At 41.5% G+C, this 21,074-nt stretch overlaps 1 protein-coding gene across 3 annotated transcripts in view; it reads right to left on the bottom strand.

The window, feature by feature from the left end:
• Positions 1-21,074, bottom strand: part of SGCZ (sarcoglycan zeta) — a 547,569-nt gene that overhangs the window by 197,089 nt on the left and 329,406 nt on the right. For all 3 annotated transcript variants that reach the window (XM_083630760.1, XM_083630759.1, XM_083630758.1), the window contains exon 2: positions 15,197-15,391. In XM_083630760.1, coding sequence (XP_083486886.1) covers positions 15,197-15,391 — 195 coding nt within the window. The remainder of the gene's footprint in view (positions 1-15,196; positions 15,392-21,074) is intronic.

The raw sequence follows: 21,074 nt of genomic DNA, 5'->3' as shown, positions 1-21,074 counted from the left end.
ATAAATAATAAAATTAATTTAATAATAATAAGCATATGGTATGATTTACACTCTAGCTACTATGGCTTGAGGTCCATAATTAAAACTGAAACAAAGTTATGGTGCCCTTTCGGCACTGTGTTTAAATATTTTTCAGGAATTAAAATTCTTTTCTTCTCAAGAATACAGATACTAACATCATCAAGCTACAGTATTTGGGTAAAAACAATGACAGGCACTGCAAAATGAAAGAGGAGGACACGGTTCAGCAGACATCATGACCTACAATAGCTAGCCAATTAAACAGTTATTTTCAGGGCTTTATCCCCGCCCAAACTGCCTGGAACTCAGTTCTGGCACCTCTCAGGTGGGCACCATTGCCATTAACAAAGGAGGTGCCCATGGTGAGTTCCAGCACCTCTTTTTCTATAAAAGTAGAATGGGTTATTTTTCCTATGGTCATATCTAGCATCTGAAGATTAGCTTTGCCCTGCCAAGTTATAAGGTACACTGGACTATTCTTTTTTTTAAAAAAAAATAATTTTTATTAACTGGCCAATCACATCAAATTAAATCACATCACATAAATTACAAATTACAAAGCCAAATTTTTTAATTTTGTTGGGGGAACCCATACTTCAAGATCCAAAGGGGGATTCAGATCATCTTCTTATTACTGCGTTAATGTCCAAATCAGTCCCAATCAGTCCAAACAAAATTCATAATTCTATCCAGTCTTATCTTGGTGTTTCCACATCATATCTTGTTCATATAATTTCTATTTTTCCTTTACGATCTCTTCTGTTAGTCTCCTTAAGCCGATAAGCAAAATAATAATCCTGTGTGGATTTCCCGTTCCTCCACTAAGTCCAGATGGTTTCCATATATCTCCTTCGTAGATAACATCACTCTTTCCATCATAAATTTGGCATTTGTTGCTCTTAAGTCCCACCGAAAAGTTGATCCACGATATGTAAACAACTCTATTTCTCTCTTTCTGCTCCCAGACCCAAGAGCTCCAACAATGCCTCCCAAAATGGCGACGGCATTTTTAACTGCGTCATTCAAAACTCTTAGCTTTCCAGCTTCATCTTGAAACATTGCTTTGGTTCGAAAGTTTATCTCCACACAGCCTTAAATCCACAGCTTAAGTCCTTAGTTTCTGACTCATTAGGGGAGGGGATTCTTGTTAAATCACATAAGGACCACTGGACTATTCTTGACTATGACAACTAGAGGTGGCTCATGCTTCAGTGTCATGCAACGAATTATAATAATGGTACCCAGGTGAAGGTAAAGGACCCCTGGATGGTTAAGTCCAGTCAAAGGATACTGGGGTTGTGGCGCTCATCTTGATTTCAGGCCAAGGGAGCCGACGTTTGTCCACAGACAGCTTTCCGGGTCATGTGACCAGCATGACTAAACCGCTTCTGGCACAACATGACACCATGGCAGCATGACATGAAATTGTTCTATGGGAATAAGCTCACAAATTTGTATATAGGGAGGGGTGGATGGGCTTCCCTTAAGTGACATCTAACCCATTTCTGTCTGATTCTTTGCTTCTGAAACTTTTACCACAGACCCTGATCAGCTTTGTTAGCGCTTGTCTTCCTTGTCTCTTTGTCTTACTCTCATCCTGCCGAGATCACCATTGCTCTCGTAAGGTAAAGAGAGACAGCAGGTTTCCTATGAAAAGCAATAAAATGTTCAGTTCCTTTATAAGTCCTTTTCTATAATAATTTGTTCACTGTGCATATATCTCTTCATACAGCTGGTTTATTTTACTGACGCCCCTCTAGCCACAACGGCACAGAACAAAAGTTCCCACAAAGCCAGACACTCCCTTGCTTAATATAGGATCATAGAACATGAGAACACTATTCTAATTGTTTTCAGAGGAATTCGCAACAGGTTGATAAATAAAATCTGTTTCCCAATGCAATTATCAAGCCATCAATACCGAATTTACAAAAAGGTTCACTCTGCGTTGCTAATGGAATGCACTCCATGATGTAGCAATTAATATTTGAGGAAGTCTTTTCATTTTTGTTAATAACCAGCTGTATTTTATAGGCTTATTATCAACCTTTTGAAATACTACCCCAGCCAAAATGTTCAGATAAGTAGGGCACACTATTGTGAAATATTTATAGGCCTTGATTGCTTAAATTGCCTTTTGCCATCCCATTTACTCCTCTTTGCAATCCCGTTCCTAGACATACTAATAATGTGGTGGGCTATATCTGCTGAGATTAGCTTTTCATGAAACATTCTGTAATTCATGCTCACTTTCATTTTATGAAACGAAGCAATGAGTGAGGAAATGTCCTTAAACGCTTTCCCTTTTACAAACCCATTCCAATAAAATCATTTTCAGGGCATGTTCCTTTTGTACAGCTGATTTATTTAACGGACTCGCTTCTAAACTGAACTGTAGGCACCTGAAGTAATTATCACTCATACACACCATGAATCTGAAATCTCTCGTTATTTCCCTTAGAAATGCTTTCACATTCTACCAACAAAATCTTTATCTGGTGCAGTTTTATTTCCTTGAAAGCAAATGTTGTGTCAGAGGCAATAGTTAATTCTTTTTTAAAATTAAAGAAATCAATAAATGCTAGTTCGCGCAAGTTTAAGAGGGAGTCCAAAACACCTCAAAAGACAATTTAATTACAGCATATTTCTCTACGGACCAAACTAGTCACCAAAGTAATACTCTTTTTGAGACTACAGGGCAATGCCAGAGAGAATTTGCTCCCAATGGAGCACATAGTTTTTCAACCATTAGGCACCGCAGATACAGAAGACTCTCGCCTCTTGAATTGTTGAATTCCAGACTCACACTAACTCCTTGCCACTTTCCATGAAAGAAATAGAAGAAGTTGAAAATCGCAGAGCTACAGATGTTCATTTACGTAAAAATGTGAAATGCTGGCCCTGTTGCGCGTCGAGGTCCCCATACACCTCAAATAAGAACACAATGACACTTGATTTTTGTTTAAGGTTTTTGGCATAATTTTCTTAAAACTTTCTTAAAAATACAGCAATGTGAGTGGTTGCTTAGGCATTGGTAGCAACTAACTGACCCTGCACGGGAACAGCTCTGACATTCATACCCCCCCGTGAAGTCAGAAAGGGTAAGTCACCTGGGGAGAGAGACAGGACTGGGAACCATGCCTCACCTCTCCCCAGAATGCTCCTAGGGGCTCTTGCGTGGCCCTAGCCCCTTGCCAGGGGGTTTGGACAAAAGCATGGCGAGCCCCTGGGTTCCTTTAATGGAAAACCCTTGCAGCAGCAGCATTTTGGAGGGGCAGGCACAGCCAAACCCATACCCCTCCACCAACCAATTCCCAAACCAATGCCTAACTGCAACCTTACAAGTCTTGACGATTTGCTACACAGTAGGCAAAAACCAAATGGCACCAGCCAATCAGCCAAATGGACAAAATTCCTACCGGGCCCCTGCCCCAAAGCAGACGACCCCATGACAGGCATAGCAAGGTCAAGCAAACAGCCTAACATTAGGGAGGGAGGGCGGGTGATCTGAAGCACGCAGCGAAAGAGGAAGCTCGGCACTGCGTGCAGTGTATTTAACAAACAGGGCTGTCAATCAATAAATGGCAACATATAAATCTCCCCAGTAACAGCCCGCCCCTGCTTAAAGATGGCCAAACTCTTTTGCCCAGCAACTGTGAGGTGTCTTGTCAGCCCCCACCGCAACACGTGCTCTCCATGAGGGAGAACATGCTCTGTGCTTCGGGTGCCTGAGCTGATCTGCTCTTATGCCCTGGTGACAACACTGGGCACCAATGTATGGTTAAATGACTTGCTCTTCTACTTAGGCCTGTTTGACCTGAGGTGGGTTTAACCGCCCGCTGATCACAAGATATTAAACCTGCTGCCAGTGATGCTGATGCTGTGAAGGAGGCAGATGAAGGGGTTCTGGGACCTAACTCACCCAACCCATGGAATCCCTCTGCTATTAAAATTAATTGATGCTTCCACTTCTCCACCTGATTTTTGTTTAGTCTGAGGGGTCGTACTGAACAGTCGCACGTCAAAGTTTATTCAGAAGCGGGGAGAGGCAGCAGCGGTGCAGACTTTTGCCTCCATAGCAAAATTTGTAGATACAGCACTGCCCCAAGCTGCTGTTTATCTGTCCCAGAATATGCTATAAGAGTCAGGGGGATTTTGGCAGGAAACCAGCACGTGGGCCTTAAAGGTAAAGGGACCCCTGACCATTAGCTCCAGTCGTGACCGACTCTGGGGTTGTGGTGCTCATCTCACTTTATTGGCCGAGGAAGCCGGCATACAGCTTCCGGCTTATGTGGCCAGCATGACTAAGCTGCTTCTGGCGAACCAGAGCAGCGCACGGAAATGCCGTTTACCTTCCCGCCGGAACGGTACCTATTTATCTACTTGCACTTTGGCGTGCTTTCGAACTGCTAGGTTGGCAAGAGCAGGGAGTGAGCAACGGGAGCTCACCCCGTTGCGGGGATTCGAACCGCTGACCTTCTGATCGGCAAAGTCCTAGGCTCTGTGGTTTAACCCACAGCGCCACTGTCATACCATTGTAAACAGCTATGGCTTCCTCCAGAGAAACTTGGGACGTGTAGTTTGTTAAGTTTGCTCTGAGAGTTGTTAGAAAAACACTGTTTCCTTCACACAGCTACAGTTCCCTGGAAAGAGGGGCTGGCTGTTAAACCACTCTGAGGATTGTAGCTCCAGGAAAGAAACAGAGGTATCCTAACAACTCCCTACATCCTTATCAAATTACAGTTCCAAGTTAAACCACAACTGTTTAAAGTGTTATGCTGTTGTTTTAAATATACACTGCAGATGGGGCCTAGCTCAGGAGAACATTCTGGATCAGGGCTCCCTGTAGTCTCTCTCCCATCAAAATAAGAGCGGCTAGTTTACGCATGCTTTTTAATATACAGTGGTACCTCAGGTTACAAACGCTTTGGGTTATAACACTACGGGTTACAAACTCTGTTAACCTGGAAGTAGTACCTCGGGTTGAGAACTTTGCCCCAGGATGAGAATGGAAATCGCGTGCCGGCAGTGCGGCAGCAGCGGGAAGCCCCATTAGCGAAAGCATGCCTCTAGTTAAGAACGGTTTCGGGTTAAGAACGGACCTCCGGAATGAATTAAGTTCTTAACCCGAGGTACCACTGTATAGCAAATAACCTAATATGTTGTTTAGCCCACAGAAAGCCAAAATGCTCACCTCCCATAATGTGTTCAGTGATGCAGATAAATGATACATGTCCCTTCCCCTTGTATTAGGATCAGGACTCTGGTGTGGGGATAATCACTGATGCACACAGGTGGAGCAGGTGGCTATTACATCACACCCATCCTTTCCTACTTGATCTCTCTGAGATCAGACTGCCTAAGCTTACCATTTAAGGTTTGCCACTTAAGACAGAAAACACCAGTTAGTAACATTAATTGAAACTGATCGCAAACAAACACCAAACCAGGCACCCTGTCACCTCACAATTATTTAATTCATTGAGAACTTGTGCATATATAAAACCCGCGTGCTGCCTATCTACTCCATCCCCTGATAACCGTATAAACCGGAATGCAAAATGGAGCTTCGCTAAATGGCACGGAATCAAAAGCTAAAATTTCAAATGCACATGAGTTAGTAGAACAGACCTCAGAATGACAAGGTGACAGATGCCCTTGGGGAAAGGATAGTGTTTCAAGAGCTCCTCTTTCCAGCAAACAACAGAGGTCTGGATGTAATAACATGTGTCAGCACAATGACTAGAGGAAAAACAAGACAAAAAGAGCTGAAGTTAGAGGTTAATTGTTCTTGCTACTCAAAGGATTAATAAATACATGAAGATGTGAGGAAAAGAGGCAGAATTTTATCTGGCAGATTCTTTCTGTGACAATGAATGTATAGACACCCCCCCAAAAAAAACCTGCAGAACCCTTACTTAGAAAGTCCCCCCCCCAAAATAATACAATCCTGTTCTTGCCTACTTGGAAGTAAATTTCATTGTTTTCACTGGAACTTATTCACTGGTTAGTGTGTATTGTATTGTAGTGTAGTGTAAGTGCATGATATAACTTTATAGTCACTCTCCATTTAAGAAAAAAAGGGACTACTACCTCACTCTGCAAAGTTCCTGATAAAAGTTCCTCCTTCAACACAAGAGGGAGGAGATGTTCAAAAAAAATCTGTCATTAGGGCATATGTCTTCTCCTATGCATTTTGGTAATATCCTGACAAGCCTGATCCAAGGCAAAGCCCAACCTACTCAATCTTAAAGCAGTCTCTCTCTTCTCTTCCAGAACCTGTTACCTAGCATCCCCTGCTAAACAGGCTTATCTTACTATATAATATAATTGTACATCTGTTGCCATGCTGCTGCAGTTCAGGTGGCTGCCAATAGCTGCAGTAGCAACAACAGAACAGTAGACAGGCAAGCAGTGGGGGGGGGGCAGGTGGCCCAGGTGAATATTGCTGGAGTGAATATCGCTGAAGTGGGTTTGGTCAGGTGTAAAAGGAAGTATGGGATGGCCAGGTAGAGGGTAAGGGAGGGCTTGATGGATGGGGTGTGTGTGTTGATGAGTGGAGTGAGCAGGAGCAGGAGCCCCTAGTATCATTATAATAATACAAGGCCTTGTGGCAATCACAGACACCAGAGAACGTATCTTCCTTTTAAACACAAAGCTAACCAAATTTATATAATGTCCTCACATTTTTCTTCCCTAAAGGTCTTTAAAACCGCTTTCCACCCCATGTGTATACTCAGAAAGCCATAATGACTAGACCAGGAGTGGGCAAGCGTTTTTCTGTCAAGAACCACATTCCCTTGAGGTAAACCTGTCAGGGGCCAAAAGCTGGTGGTTGGTAGAGACAAAGACAAAACTGTTCTGGGCTAACTAATTCAGAATAAAGACCCCTTTTTTTCAATCTTCACCATGGCTACCTCAGATTAGAATTTCCTACCCTATGTAGCTCTAGTCGGAAGTAAGCACTACTGTGTTTGATTACTCTCAAGTAAGTATTCAGAGCTTCCACCTCCCAGTTCAACAAACCACAGCTATTGCTCTGGAAAGCAAGTGAAAGTAATTCCTTTCTGACCACATGTGGCTCCTGGCCCACAGGTTGCCCATTGTGACCTAGAGTCGCTTCACACCCAAAGAAGTATAAGAGGTATTACTGAACGGTGAGCTTTCCTTAGCTGGATTCAGGACTAGTTCATATTGACAAGTACTCAGTGAGAATTCTGAAAAGCTCACCACCAGTTTCCTCACTTGGAATGCTGATATGTGCACATTGATGGTGTCACGGATATGCTCACTATCATACTGATCCTTGAGAAATGTAGTTTGTCTTCACTTGCCCAGCAAGGAAGCAAAACAAATAAAATAAGCAATGCATAATTTTATAAACTTCTATCGTGTTCCCCTATAACTTCACCTTTAAAAAGTCCCAAATGCTGCAACTTTTCCTCATAGGGGAGTCCACCCCCTTGCTAATTGTGGTTGCCCTTTCCTGAACCTTTTCCAATTCCACAATATCCTTTTTGAGGTGAGGTAGCCAAAAATTCCACATGCAGCCATGCCACAGATTTGTATAATACCATTGTCATATATACTGACCCAGGTAATTATAAACTTCAGCAACATTAGTAGCCGGTACACACTTATACAATTGTGGTAAACATATACAACAGGAAAGGGAGTCACACAAATGACTTGCACTCAATTTCAGTTGTTCTGTGTGTGTTCACTGTGAGTTCCAATTTGTTAATGTGTTTTCCTTTTGCACGTTATAGGCTTATATCCTGGTTAAATATTGCTTCAACCGCAGGACATCCATGGCACCACATGCAGCATGAACTGGGTCCCTGCAGCTAAACTTCCTAACAAATACTAGCATGTCGCTTGTTTCCTCAGTAATTTACCAGGCTGAATAACCATCCCTTCCTGAGCTGAATATTAAATTAAAGCAAATGAAAGCCAGGCAATGCAGCAAAGATAACAATGTAATAGTTGCAATACCTGCCACTTTACAAAAATAAATATTCTTAATCAAGTGGAAACACCTGCTAAGACAATACGAACACCAAGGCATTTGATAACAAAATAAACACAGTCCGATTTTGTCAGTGTGAGCCTAAGGGTGCTTTTGCAGAGAGGAGCTGAAATCAGAAGCACAGATGAGTTGTGTTTCCAAGGCGATGTGCAGTGAGTTGAGCCTCTCACTCTCTCCCTCTGTCCGTCTGTCTCTCGTTCTCCATGGTGTCTACACATTTGGGACATATGCAACACCCTCATCACCCTGTCCCCCACAGCTTTGCCAGGCTGCTGCCCTCAGGGATGCAAGAGCAACAGCCTGCATGAATTATAATAATTGTATTAGTAACAGTGCTCATGCCAAAGTCAAACCTGCCTAGCCTGGCCTCCTACACGGCATGCAGTGAGCAGCACTGCCTCTTGGTGCCTGCAAATCCAGTGCAGACATCTGCACAAGGGGAGCCCTTGCTCACCCAGCTGTTTAGTCATAGTCAATTAGAACAGGCTTTGTATGTGTGAAGATTGAATTTTTAAAATCCATCCCAGCAAGGCTTCTACAGAACCTACAAACTCCTATCTGTAACAATGTCAACTTCAGAAAACAGAGAAAAACACACAGAATACGGGAACCTCTGCTTTTAGTATCTCTGTTCCTTCCTGGCATCCACACCTGAACAAATGTTCTATGTAAAGTTCATTGCATGGCTGTATCCCATGTTTTGAAACATTATTCATTACTGTCGTGTAATGAAAATCTAAGTGCGAACTGGTTGTGCCTTCCAGTGGCTGTGATTCTTCAGCCAAAATACTTGGCTGGTTTTTTTTTAACATGTTTGCTGAAGTGCTGGAGCAGGAAAAGCCATGGACACCTATAGAAGCAGAGTAAAGAGTAAGCAGATTTACATTTTCAGAGAGGCTGCCCAGTCACTAGATTCGTGGCTGGATAGCAAGTAAACCTGAAGGAAAGTATCTAGTTTGCATATTAATTGGCACCACTCTATCCAAAGAGATGATCATGAGTCCAAAATGCATGCTCACTATGAAAGTCTACAAATCCCAATCAGGAAAACCAAAACAGCTGCCAAGCCTCTGTTTTCTTAGAGCAGGCATGACCAAACTTGGCCCTCCAGATGTTTTGGGGCTACAACTCCCATCATCCCTAGCTAACAGAACCAGTGGTCAGGGATGATGGGAATTGTAGTCCCAAAACATCTGGAGGGCCAAGTTTGGCCATGCCTGACTTAGATCGAAGCTAAGCAGTTAGAAAAGTGCTTTGAATACACACACACACACACACACACACACAAAGAGAGAGAGAGAGAGAGAGAGAGAGAAAGCGTCTCTGAAGCAATGAAAAGTGCTAAATGCCAATGAAAATATTTTAAAAGAGATTGCTTTGTGCCCAGTAATTTTTAATACCCTTGATCAACACTGGCTGCAGTATTGAGACCAATACTAGCTACAATACAACTGGCAACATATGCCAAGCATATTGGGAGCCAACTGATGATTCCCAGGTATGATCCTCCCCCTGTTGTGTGGGCAGGGTGGCCTGATCACCTTGGCAACGCCTCCCCAGGCGGGATTGGGCAACTGGCTGAAGTAGGTGGAGACCTCCAGGTATCCCACCTGGGGAAGGCGAAGCCAAGCCTGTGCTAATGGTGCCACATAGAGTCCAGGGGGCTGTGCGTGACCACGAGAAGGGCGCCCCCCATTTAATGTGGGGAGCGGTCATTGTTTATTCAAAAAGTCGAATAAAGAGACTTTGATGCAAAGGGAAAGTAAAGTTCAGGGTTGGCATTCTGGCCATTCTGGTCAAGTTTGCATTTTCTTTTCAAGCACTGTTATTTAGAGCTTTTCAGCCTGAAATGCGGTGGAAGGTATTCTCCTTTTTCTAGCGCTTGTCCAATGACAATAAGTTTACATTTCCTTTGCAGTGAAGGATAACACCAAATGGAATAAGATCTGACGATTTCTCTTTTCATCTAGATGGTGGCATTTCTGAGTCTTGCAGACTCTGGGAGAGCTACAGAAACACATTGGACTTGATTCATCTGTGAGGATTTGATGGACATGGGCTGCAAATAATAACAATTGAGGCACAGCAGACACAATGCAATGATGTAATTCCATTAGCATTTTGAAAGGAAAATTCAGGTAATTCTATTAAAATATAATACAACAGCATACTGCCATTAACGTATATACTGAGGACGGAAACCATTAAGTGAATGTCATATATCAAAAACTGAATGTCCAGAACAGTGTGTCCTCAATCCCACCATGTCCACCTACCCTTTATAAATTATACCCCTCCTGTGCTGCACCATTAAGAGGAGCCACAATTTTATTTGTACCTAATCCCCATTTTGGAGGGGGGGGGGGAAAGAAGTCTGGCAATAAGACTATGAGCTCTGAAACGGAATGAGTAATAAGGTCTATGCCAAAGGCAAATTTAAAGCATACTCACTGAAATAAAATGATTTAAGTAAGTCATGTCTAAGTTTTCAGTTCATGGTTTCAATGGGCCTACTCTTGAGTATGGCTTAGCTGGATACACACCAATATATTTAGAATTACCCACAGATTTGGGGAAAATAGGGGATTGGTCTACCTCACTGGCAATTTTGGGTATGGAAGAACCTAGCCACAATGGGAAGGGGGAGAGAGTTGGTCCTTTTTTACACAAATGGTTTCTGGCAAAGGTAGACAGTCACTTTCATCAAAAAGACCCTGCCCAGATCACCACCATCGTTCATGGATAGTCAAGAAAAACATATTGACACTGTGATCCCACAAGTCTCTAAATTAGTGCTTAATGGATAGTTTCATTTGGTTAAAATTAAATTCTTGCTGCCTCAATAGCCTACCCAGTAATCTTTATTTCACGGTTGGGTTGTTGCCTATTGTAGAAATATTAAAAGAAAGGATGAAAATATGTATTATATTCACCCGCGTATTAAACTAGAGCTACCTTTGCTTTTTTGCCTTTTTCCTTTTCAACCTGTGGATTCCTCTTAAGCTCAGTGTTTCCTAATCAGTATCTGCCAGGTATCTGTTCATCTGTATTCCACTTACTATCTCCAGAAGACTAAAGAAAAACCTCTAATGGACTTAGGAGGAAAGAACTTGGCTAAGCCAAGTATCTCTTGTTAACACGACAAGTGGAACAAGTAATTAATTATTATTATTTTAGCTTCAAAGCAGTTATACTTGAGGGTCACAGGTAGGGAACTGAACCAGAAGTCAAGCATTTTCTTTTGAACATTTGTGGAAGCTCAATGTTTAGGAAAATGCTGACATGTAGGTGGTAAAACTGGACTTCAAAGAGTTCATTATTTAAAAGAGATACCGGTATATATAGTGATTTTTTCTATAAAAATGTTTAGGGGTACTCTCATTTTGACTTTATAGTTCAAGTCAGGAAAAATAAATACAATAAATAGACAAAAGTACAAAGATTCACAAAATGTTTAGGGTTATGTATACTCCTGTGTGCCCCCCCCCCGAAAAAAGCAGTGTGTGTGTGTGTGTGTGTGTGTGTGTGTGTGTATAAAGATTAGAACTATATGCATTTATAAATCTCAGTCCCTTACACCATCACAGCCTCATCTCCTCTCTTCTATTTGGACAAGTTCAGATATATCATTTGGTTAATACTTTTTAATGAAAAGGTAACCCTTCAGAATTCTTTAAAAAAAAACTTTTGAGAAAGAAGGAAGGAGGGAGGGGGGCAGAGCTGCTTGCGGCACCCCTGAACATCATTCAAGTCACCCCAGGTACCACGACACACTGGTTGAAAACCTAGGGTGCAGAGAGAGTTAAGAGGTAAACAGCAGTAAGCTGTGGGCTGGAGAGAAAGGGGTCGGAGAGCAATGTTTGAGAGCAATGGTTGTGGGTCTGCTTAAATCCAAGAATGCTGGGGCTATGGAAGAAGCCTCTTGGAGTATGAAATGTGCCTGTTCATCGTAGGCTCAAGTTGTATATATGTGTAAATAAAGACACCACAGCCTCCACTGTGCCTCATTTCCTAAAAGGAAACACAGAACCTAGGTAGGCATCTGGTACCCCTGGAATCTCTCACCTCCGTGTAAAACTACTATGTATTCCTCCATGTGAAGAACAAAAGTTAACCATCTCACATAAAGTATAAATTCTGTAAAGGACAATCTGATAGCTCCTGTATAATAATAAAAAAACCCCAAACCATCCTGTCAATCTTCCTGAGAACAGAATCATGTGAAAACAACACGTTCAGCTTGTTCAAACATAAAATGTTAACAAGTATGAATCCACACTTGAGGGATAGCAAAGAGCAATAATGAAAGTGAGATCTAATTGTGGCAGATCAATAAGGTTCCCTGAACAATTTACACTTTTCTTTTCTTGCTTTTTAATATCACTCTTAATTTATTTTCCTTCAGTGCTTTCTACAGCTCCTTTCTGAATAGGGAAGGAAAGATGCTGGTTCATTCTCACAGAGTAACAAAGGAGGATTAAAGATTAATTTTCACTTGTCAACTGTGTACAATCTAATTGGATTTAGAACTGAAGGGGCAGTTAAAATCCACATTAGCTAAGTGATTTCTTGAAATTCCATAGCCAGTACAGTCATGAAAGACTGGATTTAGGTATAAAGTGCATTAGACTTCAAATGTTATCTTTGGAAATCGTTAAGCCTCCATTTGTATAATTACTGTAGCCACATGCATACAACTTAAACGAGTGAAGCAAAGACCTCAATCCTCTAGTCTGCAGGCAGGGAAGGAAGTCAACCCATCACCTTGTAGTCTAAATATGAAATATGATTCTAAAATATGCTATAGGAAGCAAACTTTCCAGCAAGACTTCTGCACCCGGAGCTATGTTTTGAAGTGCCATTCCTAAATAGCCCCGTCTAAAGTGCTTTCCATATTCAAATTGTTAGAATGCAAAGCCGAGTACCATCACCCCAGCCAAATTATCCTCCATAGTATGCAATTTAAATGAGAAACATACTCTTTTAAGATTTGGAGTTTACAAGCTCCTTTCCCACATCAGAGTGGTTGTGGAGTGATCTGAAGACACCTGAAGGTGGCCCTGTTCACGGACGTTTTTAATGGTTGATGTTTTATTGTGGTTTTGTTATATTTTGTTGAGAGCCGCCCAGAAACTTATTACCCCTAGAATGTCCTTGTAGTTTTGATTGACAGGCAGCCACCATTTTCACTTGCCAAGAATGTATGTTGCAAGGGATCATTCTGAGGAAAAGAAAGAATTGGCATCCTTCTCATCTTTCTGGAGGAATCTGATTGGCCATTGTCAGGAGACATAATAGATTCAATGAGAACCATCAATTTAACAATAATTTTATTGTTCTTATGATGATACTAATGAAATATTTGACGTCACCTGCACATGTTTGGGTTTTTGATACAAGTGTCTGCTTTATAGGGTTTGTGCCTATAGAGGTTTGTAAAGAAACCTTCAGAGACTGAGGGTGAGGACATAGGATTTTGGGTGAAGGAGAACTCACTGGAATGTTCTCACAGATCTGATAGCCTGGCAGCTGCCATTTTCTTTTTAGCTGTCATATTTGAGCACTCCTCTCAATATCCAGCTGTAAAGAGATATTTACAGACCTCTCTTCTGTGGTCTCCTAAGCATTTTAAAACTTAAGCTATAGACCTTCCCCACAAAAGAAAAATGTAAATTATACAGGCATGAAGTCAAACATTATATTTGTCTCCAGCCTATTGCCCACTAGCTTCACTGAATAAAGATGTAACTTTCTACTGTTGTGGAAATGTAAAGGATTCTTCAGCCCCACTTTTGAAAGGGAGACAGTATGTCACTGTGGTCAGTTTACAGAGTCCTCATTGCTTTGATACCTATCGTTGCAATACATTCCATTTGATACAACCAACACTGTGCATCAAAATACAGAAATGGCCAGATTAAGAAAATGTTTAAAATGCAGGCAAGAAACATTTAAATGTATCATGACAAAGGACACGATTGCTTTCGCTGTATTTTTAGCTGGTTCTTTCTGGTCGTTTCTGTACTCTTGGTTTTCCCCCACCCCCAATACATAGGAATAATTCTTAACTGAGCAAGATCACTGAATCATCTTAGCACAGTCATTACACCCCTAATTTTAATACATAAACAAGACAATGTAGATCTATAGAGATGAGGAAGACACTACGTTTCGAAATAAAAATTATTGTGCCCATAATATACCCTGATATACGTATGAATAATAAAACAAGGGATTGTCAAAGTGTATATTCCATAGATTTGTATGATAAAAACATATAAAAAGAACACACCTCTCTAAGGCAAAATAATACTCTATCAAACAAAAACCAAGGGGAAGACAGTACATCTCCTTTTTAAAATTACACAATAAATCTGCAGTGCTTTATGATTTGGTATCAATGTGCTATTCATTCCATAGTAGACATAATTTCTGAATAGCAGGAGAACTGAATTAGAACAGTGGGGAGGGTGCCAAGAATTAATCTCCCACCCTCTGTTTCAGGACCTCATGATTATTCCTCAGGAACAGTCATGTTTCTGGCCAGCTTTATGGTTCTGCACACCCAGGGACTACTTGCCTATGCAAAATGATGATGGAATCATTCCTCTGTAACAGAGAATCAGAGGAGAATGAAAAGCTGCCACAAATCATTGTAGGCATGGAAGGTAAAAAACACCAACACCTCACCAGACTGGAGACCTAAGTGATGTGAAGAGGACATGGAAGGGTCTAAGCATAGGGATGAGGAACCTCTCAGCTTCCAGATGTTGTTGGACTACAATTCCCATCATCCCTAGCCATTGGACAGGCATACTGGGGCAAGATGGGAGTTGGAGCCATTAAATTCTCCACTCCTGGATTAGAATAATGTTGTAAGAATGTAGGCACAACTGAATGCTCTTAAAACAAGACTAGTTTTGTTGGACTCCATCTTTAAGAGCTAATCGTTAAACTATGCTGTGGGTTTCCACCTCCCAGCCTCCCCCCATATCCCTTTGTCCTCCCCACTGAAAACTGAAATGGTGCACCTTCTAAAAAAAGTAATTTGTCCTCCAACTAATAAACAGAGGTCCCTGAAAACTGACACCAAAGGACCACCATGTATATACACACAAACAAAAAACAAATCTTAGTATTACTTACCACTGTGAAATTCATTACTTTCAGTATCCATATCGTCATTGCTAAGTTAACAATCATGGTAACCAATAGCAAGAGGACAAAGAAGTATAGGCACCTCTTTCGCCAACCATAAATTCCTACTGGATAAAGCTGAGTGTTTTCTGTTCTGGGCAGATTGTTTTGCTGTGTTGCCAGTATATACTGTTCTCGTGTCATCTATTAAAATAAAATAAAAATAAAAATATCATTAAGTATTTATCTGAATATTCAATCAAATATACCATTTAAATAGGACTATACCTAGAACAATTGTCCCAGGTTTCAACTAATGAACTCCCAAAGGAGTTCTCTCTCTTGTTGGATGGTGTGATTAATTGATTTTCAAGTTTTCACAATCAAATCAAATACAGTAGGAAAATAACACACCAGGTTTCCCCCCCTTTAACCATCAATGTTTGCCCCCTCCCCCACTTTAGCTATATAATACAGGCATAAAGTTTCAGAGAGTTAACACGCATAATGAGAATTAAAGAAGAAACCACAAAAAAGAGGATCAAAACTGCAGACATATCTGAATTAATATTTCACACACACACACCCCGAAGCACTTTACAAGTGTTCTGCTTCTGGAAACACTTTCCACATGGAACTGTCTGCAAAATATCCCTTCCCCAGTCTTCAGATTTATCATTTCATCAAATGATGGTGATAATCTGCACGGATCAGCTGAGAAGGGGGCCATGTGTCCTGTAGGTGGCATCCACAGCTACTCACTTTGACCACACCCACAACCTAGAGGGTTGGTCAAGGGTGAATGCAGCTGTCAGGCCATAAACTATATTAATGGACCTATCCAATGTATTTTAAGAGTTTCTTCAACAAGCTCCTCTCTTAGAGTCCACATGCCAGGAGAACAAGTTTGCTTTTGTATAAGAAGTAGGGCCTTCTTGGTAGTTGTGCCCAACCTGTGGAATGCCCTCCCTTCAAATGTCGAAGAGATAAATAATGATATAACCTTCTGTAGACATCTGAAGGCAGCCCTGTATTAGGACACTTTTCATGTGTGATGTACTGTTGTTGTTGTTGTTGTTGTTGTTGTTGTTGTTGTTGTTGTGTTTTTATATATTATGTTGAAAGCTGCCAATATTGGCTGGGGCAACGCAGCCATATGGGTGGAGTATAATCATCATCAACACCATCCTACAATTCTTTTATCACCATGGTAAACAATACAATAGTGCAGGCATCCCCAAACTCAGCCCTCCAGCTGTTTTGGGACTACAACTCCCATGATCCCTAGCTAACAGGACCGGTGGTCAGGGATTATGGGAATTGTAGTCCCAAAACAGCTGGAGGGCCAAGTTTGGGGATGCCTGCAATAGTGCATTATGGCTGCAATCCTAGACACAATTACTCAGGAGTAAGTCAATAGAACAGAATGGGATTTGCTTCTGATTAGATATGCATAGGATTTTGCTGCAAGGGCATCATATTTGATTTACATTAATTTCCACCCATTTGGCAAGCATTTTACAGTGTTGTACTGCTTCCCCGTTCCCACTAGGAGTATCTTTCTCCCTCCCATCATTGATTGTAATTATACAATACAAATGTGTGTGTGTGTGTCGTATGTATATATCAGAGCCATATTACAAAGCTGAAAGGAGGAAAGCTAAATTAAAAAGACAAAATAAGATGAATAAATGAAATCTTGGATCCATTAAACTCAATAGGAATCTCAGTGCCTACTTCAGCTCAGACTTCGTTTTACCATATATAATGTTAATGAAAACTTCTGCGTTGCCTTCGAGGGCAAAATAAATGGTTTCCAAAACATCATTTTGCATGAAGAAGTGAAAAACAAGGGAAGAAGTATGTATGAATCCGGATGAATTAAATACTCAAGTACTTGCTATACATTTGGCTGGTGTTCAAAAACCACGAAAAACCCTAGTCTGTGTAGATAAACAAGTTCACCTCAATGCACTCTTCTTCTCCCTCCTGCATTGCTCCCATGTGAAGGATTACAATACCACCAGCACTCCCTTTTCCCAAGAGCATAATAAGAGCGCTGCCAGATCAGACCAAATCCCCTTTTATCTAACATCCTGTGCTCACTGTAGCCAACCTGATGTGCTGCTGAGAAGCTCAGCAGCAGGACCTGAATGCAACACAGTGTTCCCCCAGCCACAGAAACATAGGGCACTGCCTCACGCTGAGTCAGACCATTCGCTCCTCTGTCTGTTGCAGAGCTGGTTCTTTGCCTCACCTCACAGAAGACACAGCTATAAGCTTAAACAGGATCTTTTTTCTTAACAACGTCAGTCATAGCTTGTTAAAGCAGAAGCAAGCAGGAAAGATGAAAGAGAAACCAAAACATGGGTGGTACCAGAGCTGAGGCAAAGCGTGTTCTCCTTCATGGAGAGCACGTGTTGTGGTGGGGTCTGCTGAACCACCCCTCTGTTACCAGGTAGGTTCTCTAAAGATGGCCTGGGGCAGTGATTGGTTCAATGGGTTGCTGGCGTAAAAGTTACGTTGCAATTTTGGTGGGAGGGGTAAAATGTCTAAATACTCTGCACGCAGCCTGGAGCTTTCTCTTTGCTGCGTGCAACGGATCACCCGCCCACCCGCCCTTGAGTAAGGGGTTGTTGCATTGACCTTGCTATGCCTGTCATGGGGTCGTCTGCCGTAGGGGCAGGGGCCTGGTAGGAATTTTGTCCATCTGGCTGATTGGCTGGGCCATTTGGTTTTTGCCTACTGCGTAGCAAATCGTCACAACTTGTAAGGTTGTGGTTAGGCATTGGTTATAAATTGGTGGAGGAGGGGTTAGGATAGGCTGGGCCTGCCCCTCCATGGTTGCTGCGGAAAGGGAATTCCATTAAAGGAATCCTGGGGCTTGCCATCTTTTCGTCCAATCCCTGGAATGGGACTAGGGCTGGCAGGCCTTCGGGGAGCATGCGGATGAGAATTGAGGGTCTGTGACTCAGCTCCATTTCTCCCCGACTTGCTTTCCCCCGCACTGTCTTTCGGTGGTGCCCAGAAGTCAGTTCTGTCCCCAGGCGGGGGGACAGATAGTCTTAACCAATGCCTAAACAACCACTCACGGTTTTGTATTTAAATAAAGTTGTGGCCAAAATTATGCCAAAAACCTTAAACAAAAATTAAGTGTGCGTTGTGAGTTATTTGGGGGGTGGCTTGGGGACCTCGACACACAAATGCTCCCCCAAACAAGCAGCTCATCCCCTTGTCCCCTCCATTGCTAGACTTCTGTCATTAACATATATTGCATACCCTGCAACATTTCTCTTATGAAAATAGGGGTGTCCTAATTAATTAATTAATTAATTAATAATAATAATAATACACCACCCATAGGATCCATGGGCTACTTTGGGTCATCTCTCTAAGGTAGTCTATTTTAAAGTTTTTATGTGTTTATATGCCTATCACACTTTTAAACTTAAAATCCATTGCTGTATATTGTTTTAAATGTTTGTTTTGCTATTGGGATTGTAGTTCCATTTGTGTTTCTCAAGCTGGTCTCTGACCATAATAAATTTCATGTGCCCCACCCATTTGACTTGGTTGCCCCAGCCACTCTGGGCAGCTTCCAACATATAAAAACATAATAAAACATTAAACTTTTTTTAAAAAAAACCTTTCCTATACTGGGCTGCCTACAGGTGTCCTCTAAAGGCTGTATAGTTACTTATCTCCTTGGGTCAGGGGTCTCATAACTCCATAGCCTCCAATATTCCTCGGATGAAAACAGGTGTTATGTACTGAAGTTCTCACCCTGGGCCAGCAGGGGGATACTGTAGATAGTTTTCACTCAGGTCCACATATGCAAATAAGGAATTGAAAGTGACGTTCAGTGACTGGATAGTTATAGAAAGTTGTTACTGTTGCATTGTTGTGGTGCTCTATATAAGCAGGCTGGCTGAACCCTTCAGTTCAGTTCTGTTCTGGGCTGTGAATAAACAAGAGCTGTCTGAAGAATTGCTGTGTCATCTGATATGTTCACCCACAACTTAACAACAGAGATGTCCTAAGGAATAGCAGGACATTACAGGATCAAGACAGAAGACACCAGGATGGCTTCTGTAAATCCAGGACTGTCCCTGGAAAATAGGGACACTTGGAGGGTCTGATATTGCTATTTTTTTCTTTCAGACATATTAACAGCTGGGAGGGACGCAACTCACTGGACTTTAGCTTCCATCTTTGCCAACTACCACCTCCAGTTCCTGCAACTGATCGCAATGCCATTTCTTGCATAAAGGGGCATCCTGTGAATAAAATGGTTGTGGGGGTGCATCCTGGCCCCATCTCAGATGTCCAAGCTGCATTTCTTCCAGAATGGGGCCAGAGCCTTTCATTCCTCAATTAGCCTGGGATGCAAGGCCTTAGCTGGGCTCTCTAACATTTACATTGCTCAGAGCTGGCTCTGAATAAAGGTTAATAGTTGAAGCAACTGGGACCAGAAGCAAAGAAATGATGGACTCAGCTACTGGTCCTTTCACTCTCCTCCAGACTCAGGAGGGGGAAAGCAAATGACGCAGATTAAATCTCATGGGGAAAATAGTTCACTGTTCTCAATTAAAACAATTCTAGTCTTCATTTCAAGCTAGTCTCAATATATGGTAATTTAGAAAGTTAATAACTGAGAATGTCAGGGCACATGTATTCACTAGATTGCTAATCTTCTGGTATTTAGCAAAAATTGCTTTAATGATTTCTGGATTAACTTTTACGGTATCCCTTCATTTCCACATCCTTTTATTCTAACAAAAATTTATGATCTGTTCAGTATGCACACCTGCATTTTTTCCTCGTACAAAAATGGTTCAATATTAATGACCGGCAAAAATGAAATGAAAGACTTCTGTTGTTTTAGAGCCATTTTCCTCATTAACAAGACACGATACAATTAATGTTTTCGACCTTTCAATGTAAGAAACGATGTCTCAAATTTAAGGAACAAACCAATAAGCATATGCTCTCTCTCTCCAAAGTGCTAACACATGCTGTTGATGTATCAAACATTTGCCGTATTTCCAAACAAGTCCACCCAAACAGGAAATGTTATCCTTTCTGCAACAAGCAAGATGTATTCAATTACTGTATCGGTTAAAAGGCAATTGGGGCAGAGAAAGGAGCCATGGTGGGAATGGAATTTTCTTTTAGCAGTGATGCTTGGAGCCACTGAAGCTGGTAAGGCAGAAGTAGAGGGACCAAAAGTAGGCGGAGCCAATGTCCAGGGGAGCCACCACCTGACTGGCTGCGAGTTACGGTATACACCTGCAGGTGGGGTCTGGCTTGAGGAAAGGTTTGAGGGTGGTGGGGCAGTCAGTGCCCCATTCATCCCAATGGACCAGCTTCTACCTTTGAGAGATTGTCATAAAACAATTAGGAAAATGCAAGCTGCGATGAGGCCGACACACAAAGCCCTTTCTCAAGAGAATATAAGGAAGGGCAGAGTGAATACTGCATTACTTCAGGGGATATTGCTTTGCAATAATATTAATATTATGCGACTGCACACATACTGGAAATTTTCTTTTTTTTTTTTTTAAATGAATATTTATTGAATTTTCCAATTTTATATAAAGACAAAAATAAAAAGAAAAAGAAAAAAAATTAAAAACAATTCAGTTTCAATAACAGTTTTCAGTCACATGTTTCTTTGACTTCCTCATACCTCCCCTTCTTGTTCTCTAGTTCAATTTGTTAATTCAGCAAATCCCAATCTCTTAACATTCCTTTTAAAATATCGCCTTATTTTCCACTCAACTTTTTTAAATTTAGTAACAAGAGCAATTATAATCCCCATTATCTTTATCATAACAGCTGGAGACCACCAAAGTTCAAACCAACATCTTTTCAAAGTTCATTAATT

The sequence above is a fragment of the Podarcis filfolensis genome (genome assembly GCF_964270895.1).
Source record: "Podarcis filfolensis genome assembly, chromosome: 9".
Lineage (NCBI taxonomy): Eukaryota > Metazoa > Chordata > Lepidosauria > Squamata > Lacertidae > Podarcis > Podarcis filfolensis.
This window is presented reverse-complemented; position numbering and strand designations above follow the sequence as displayed.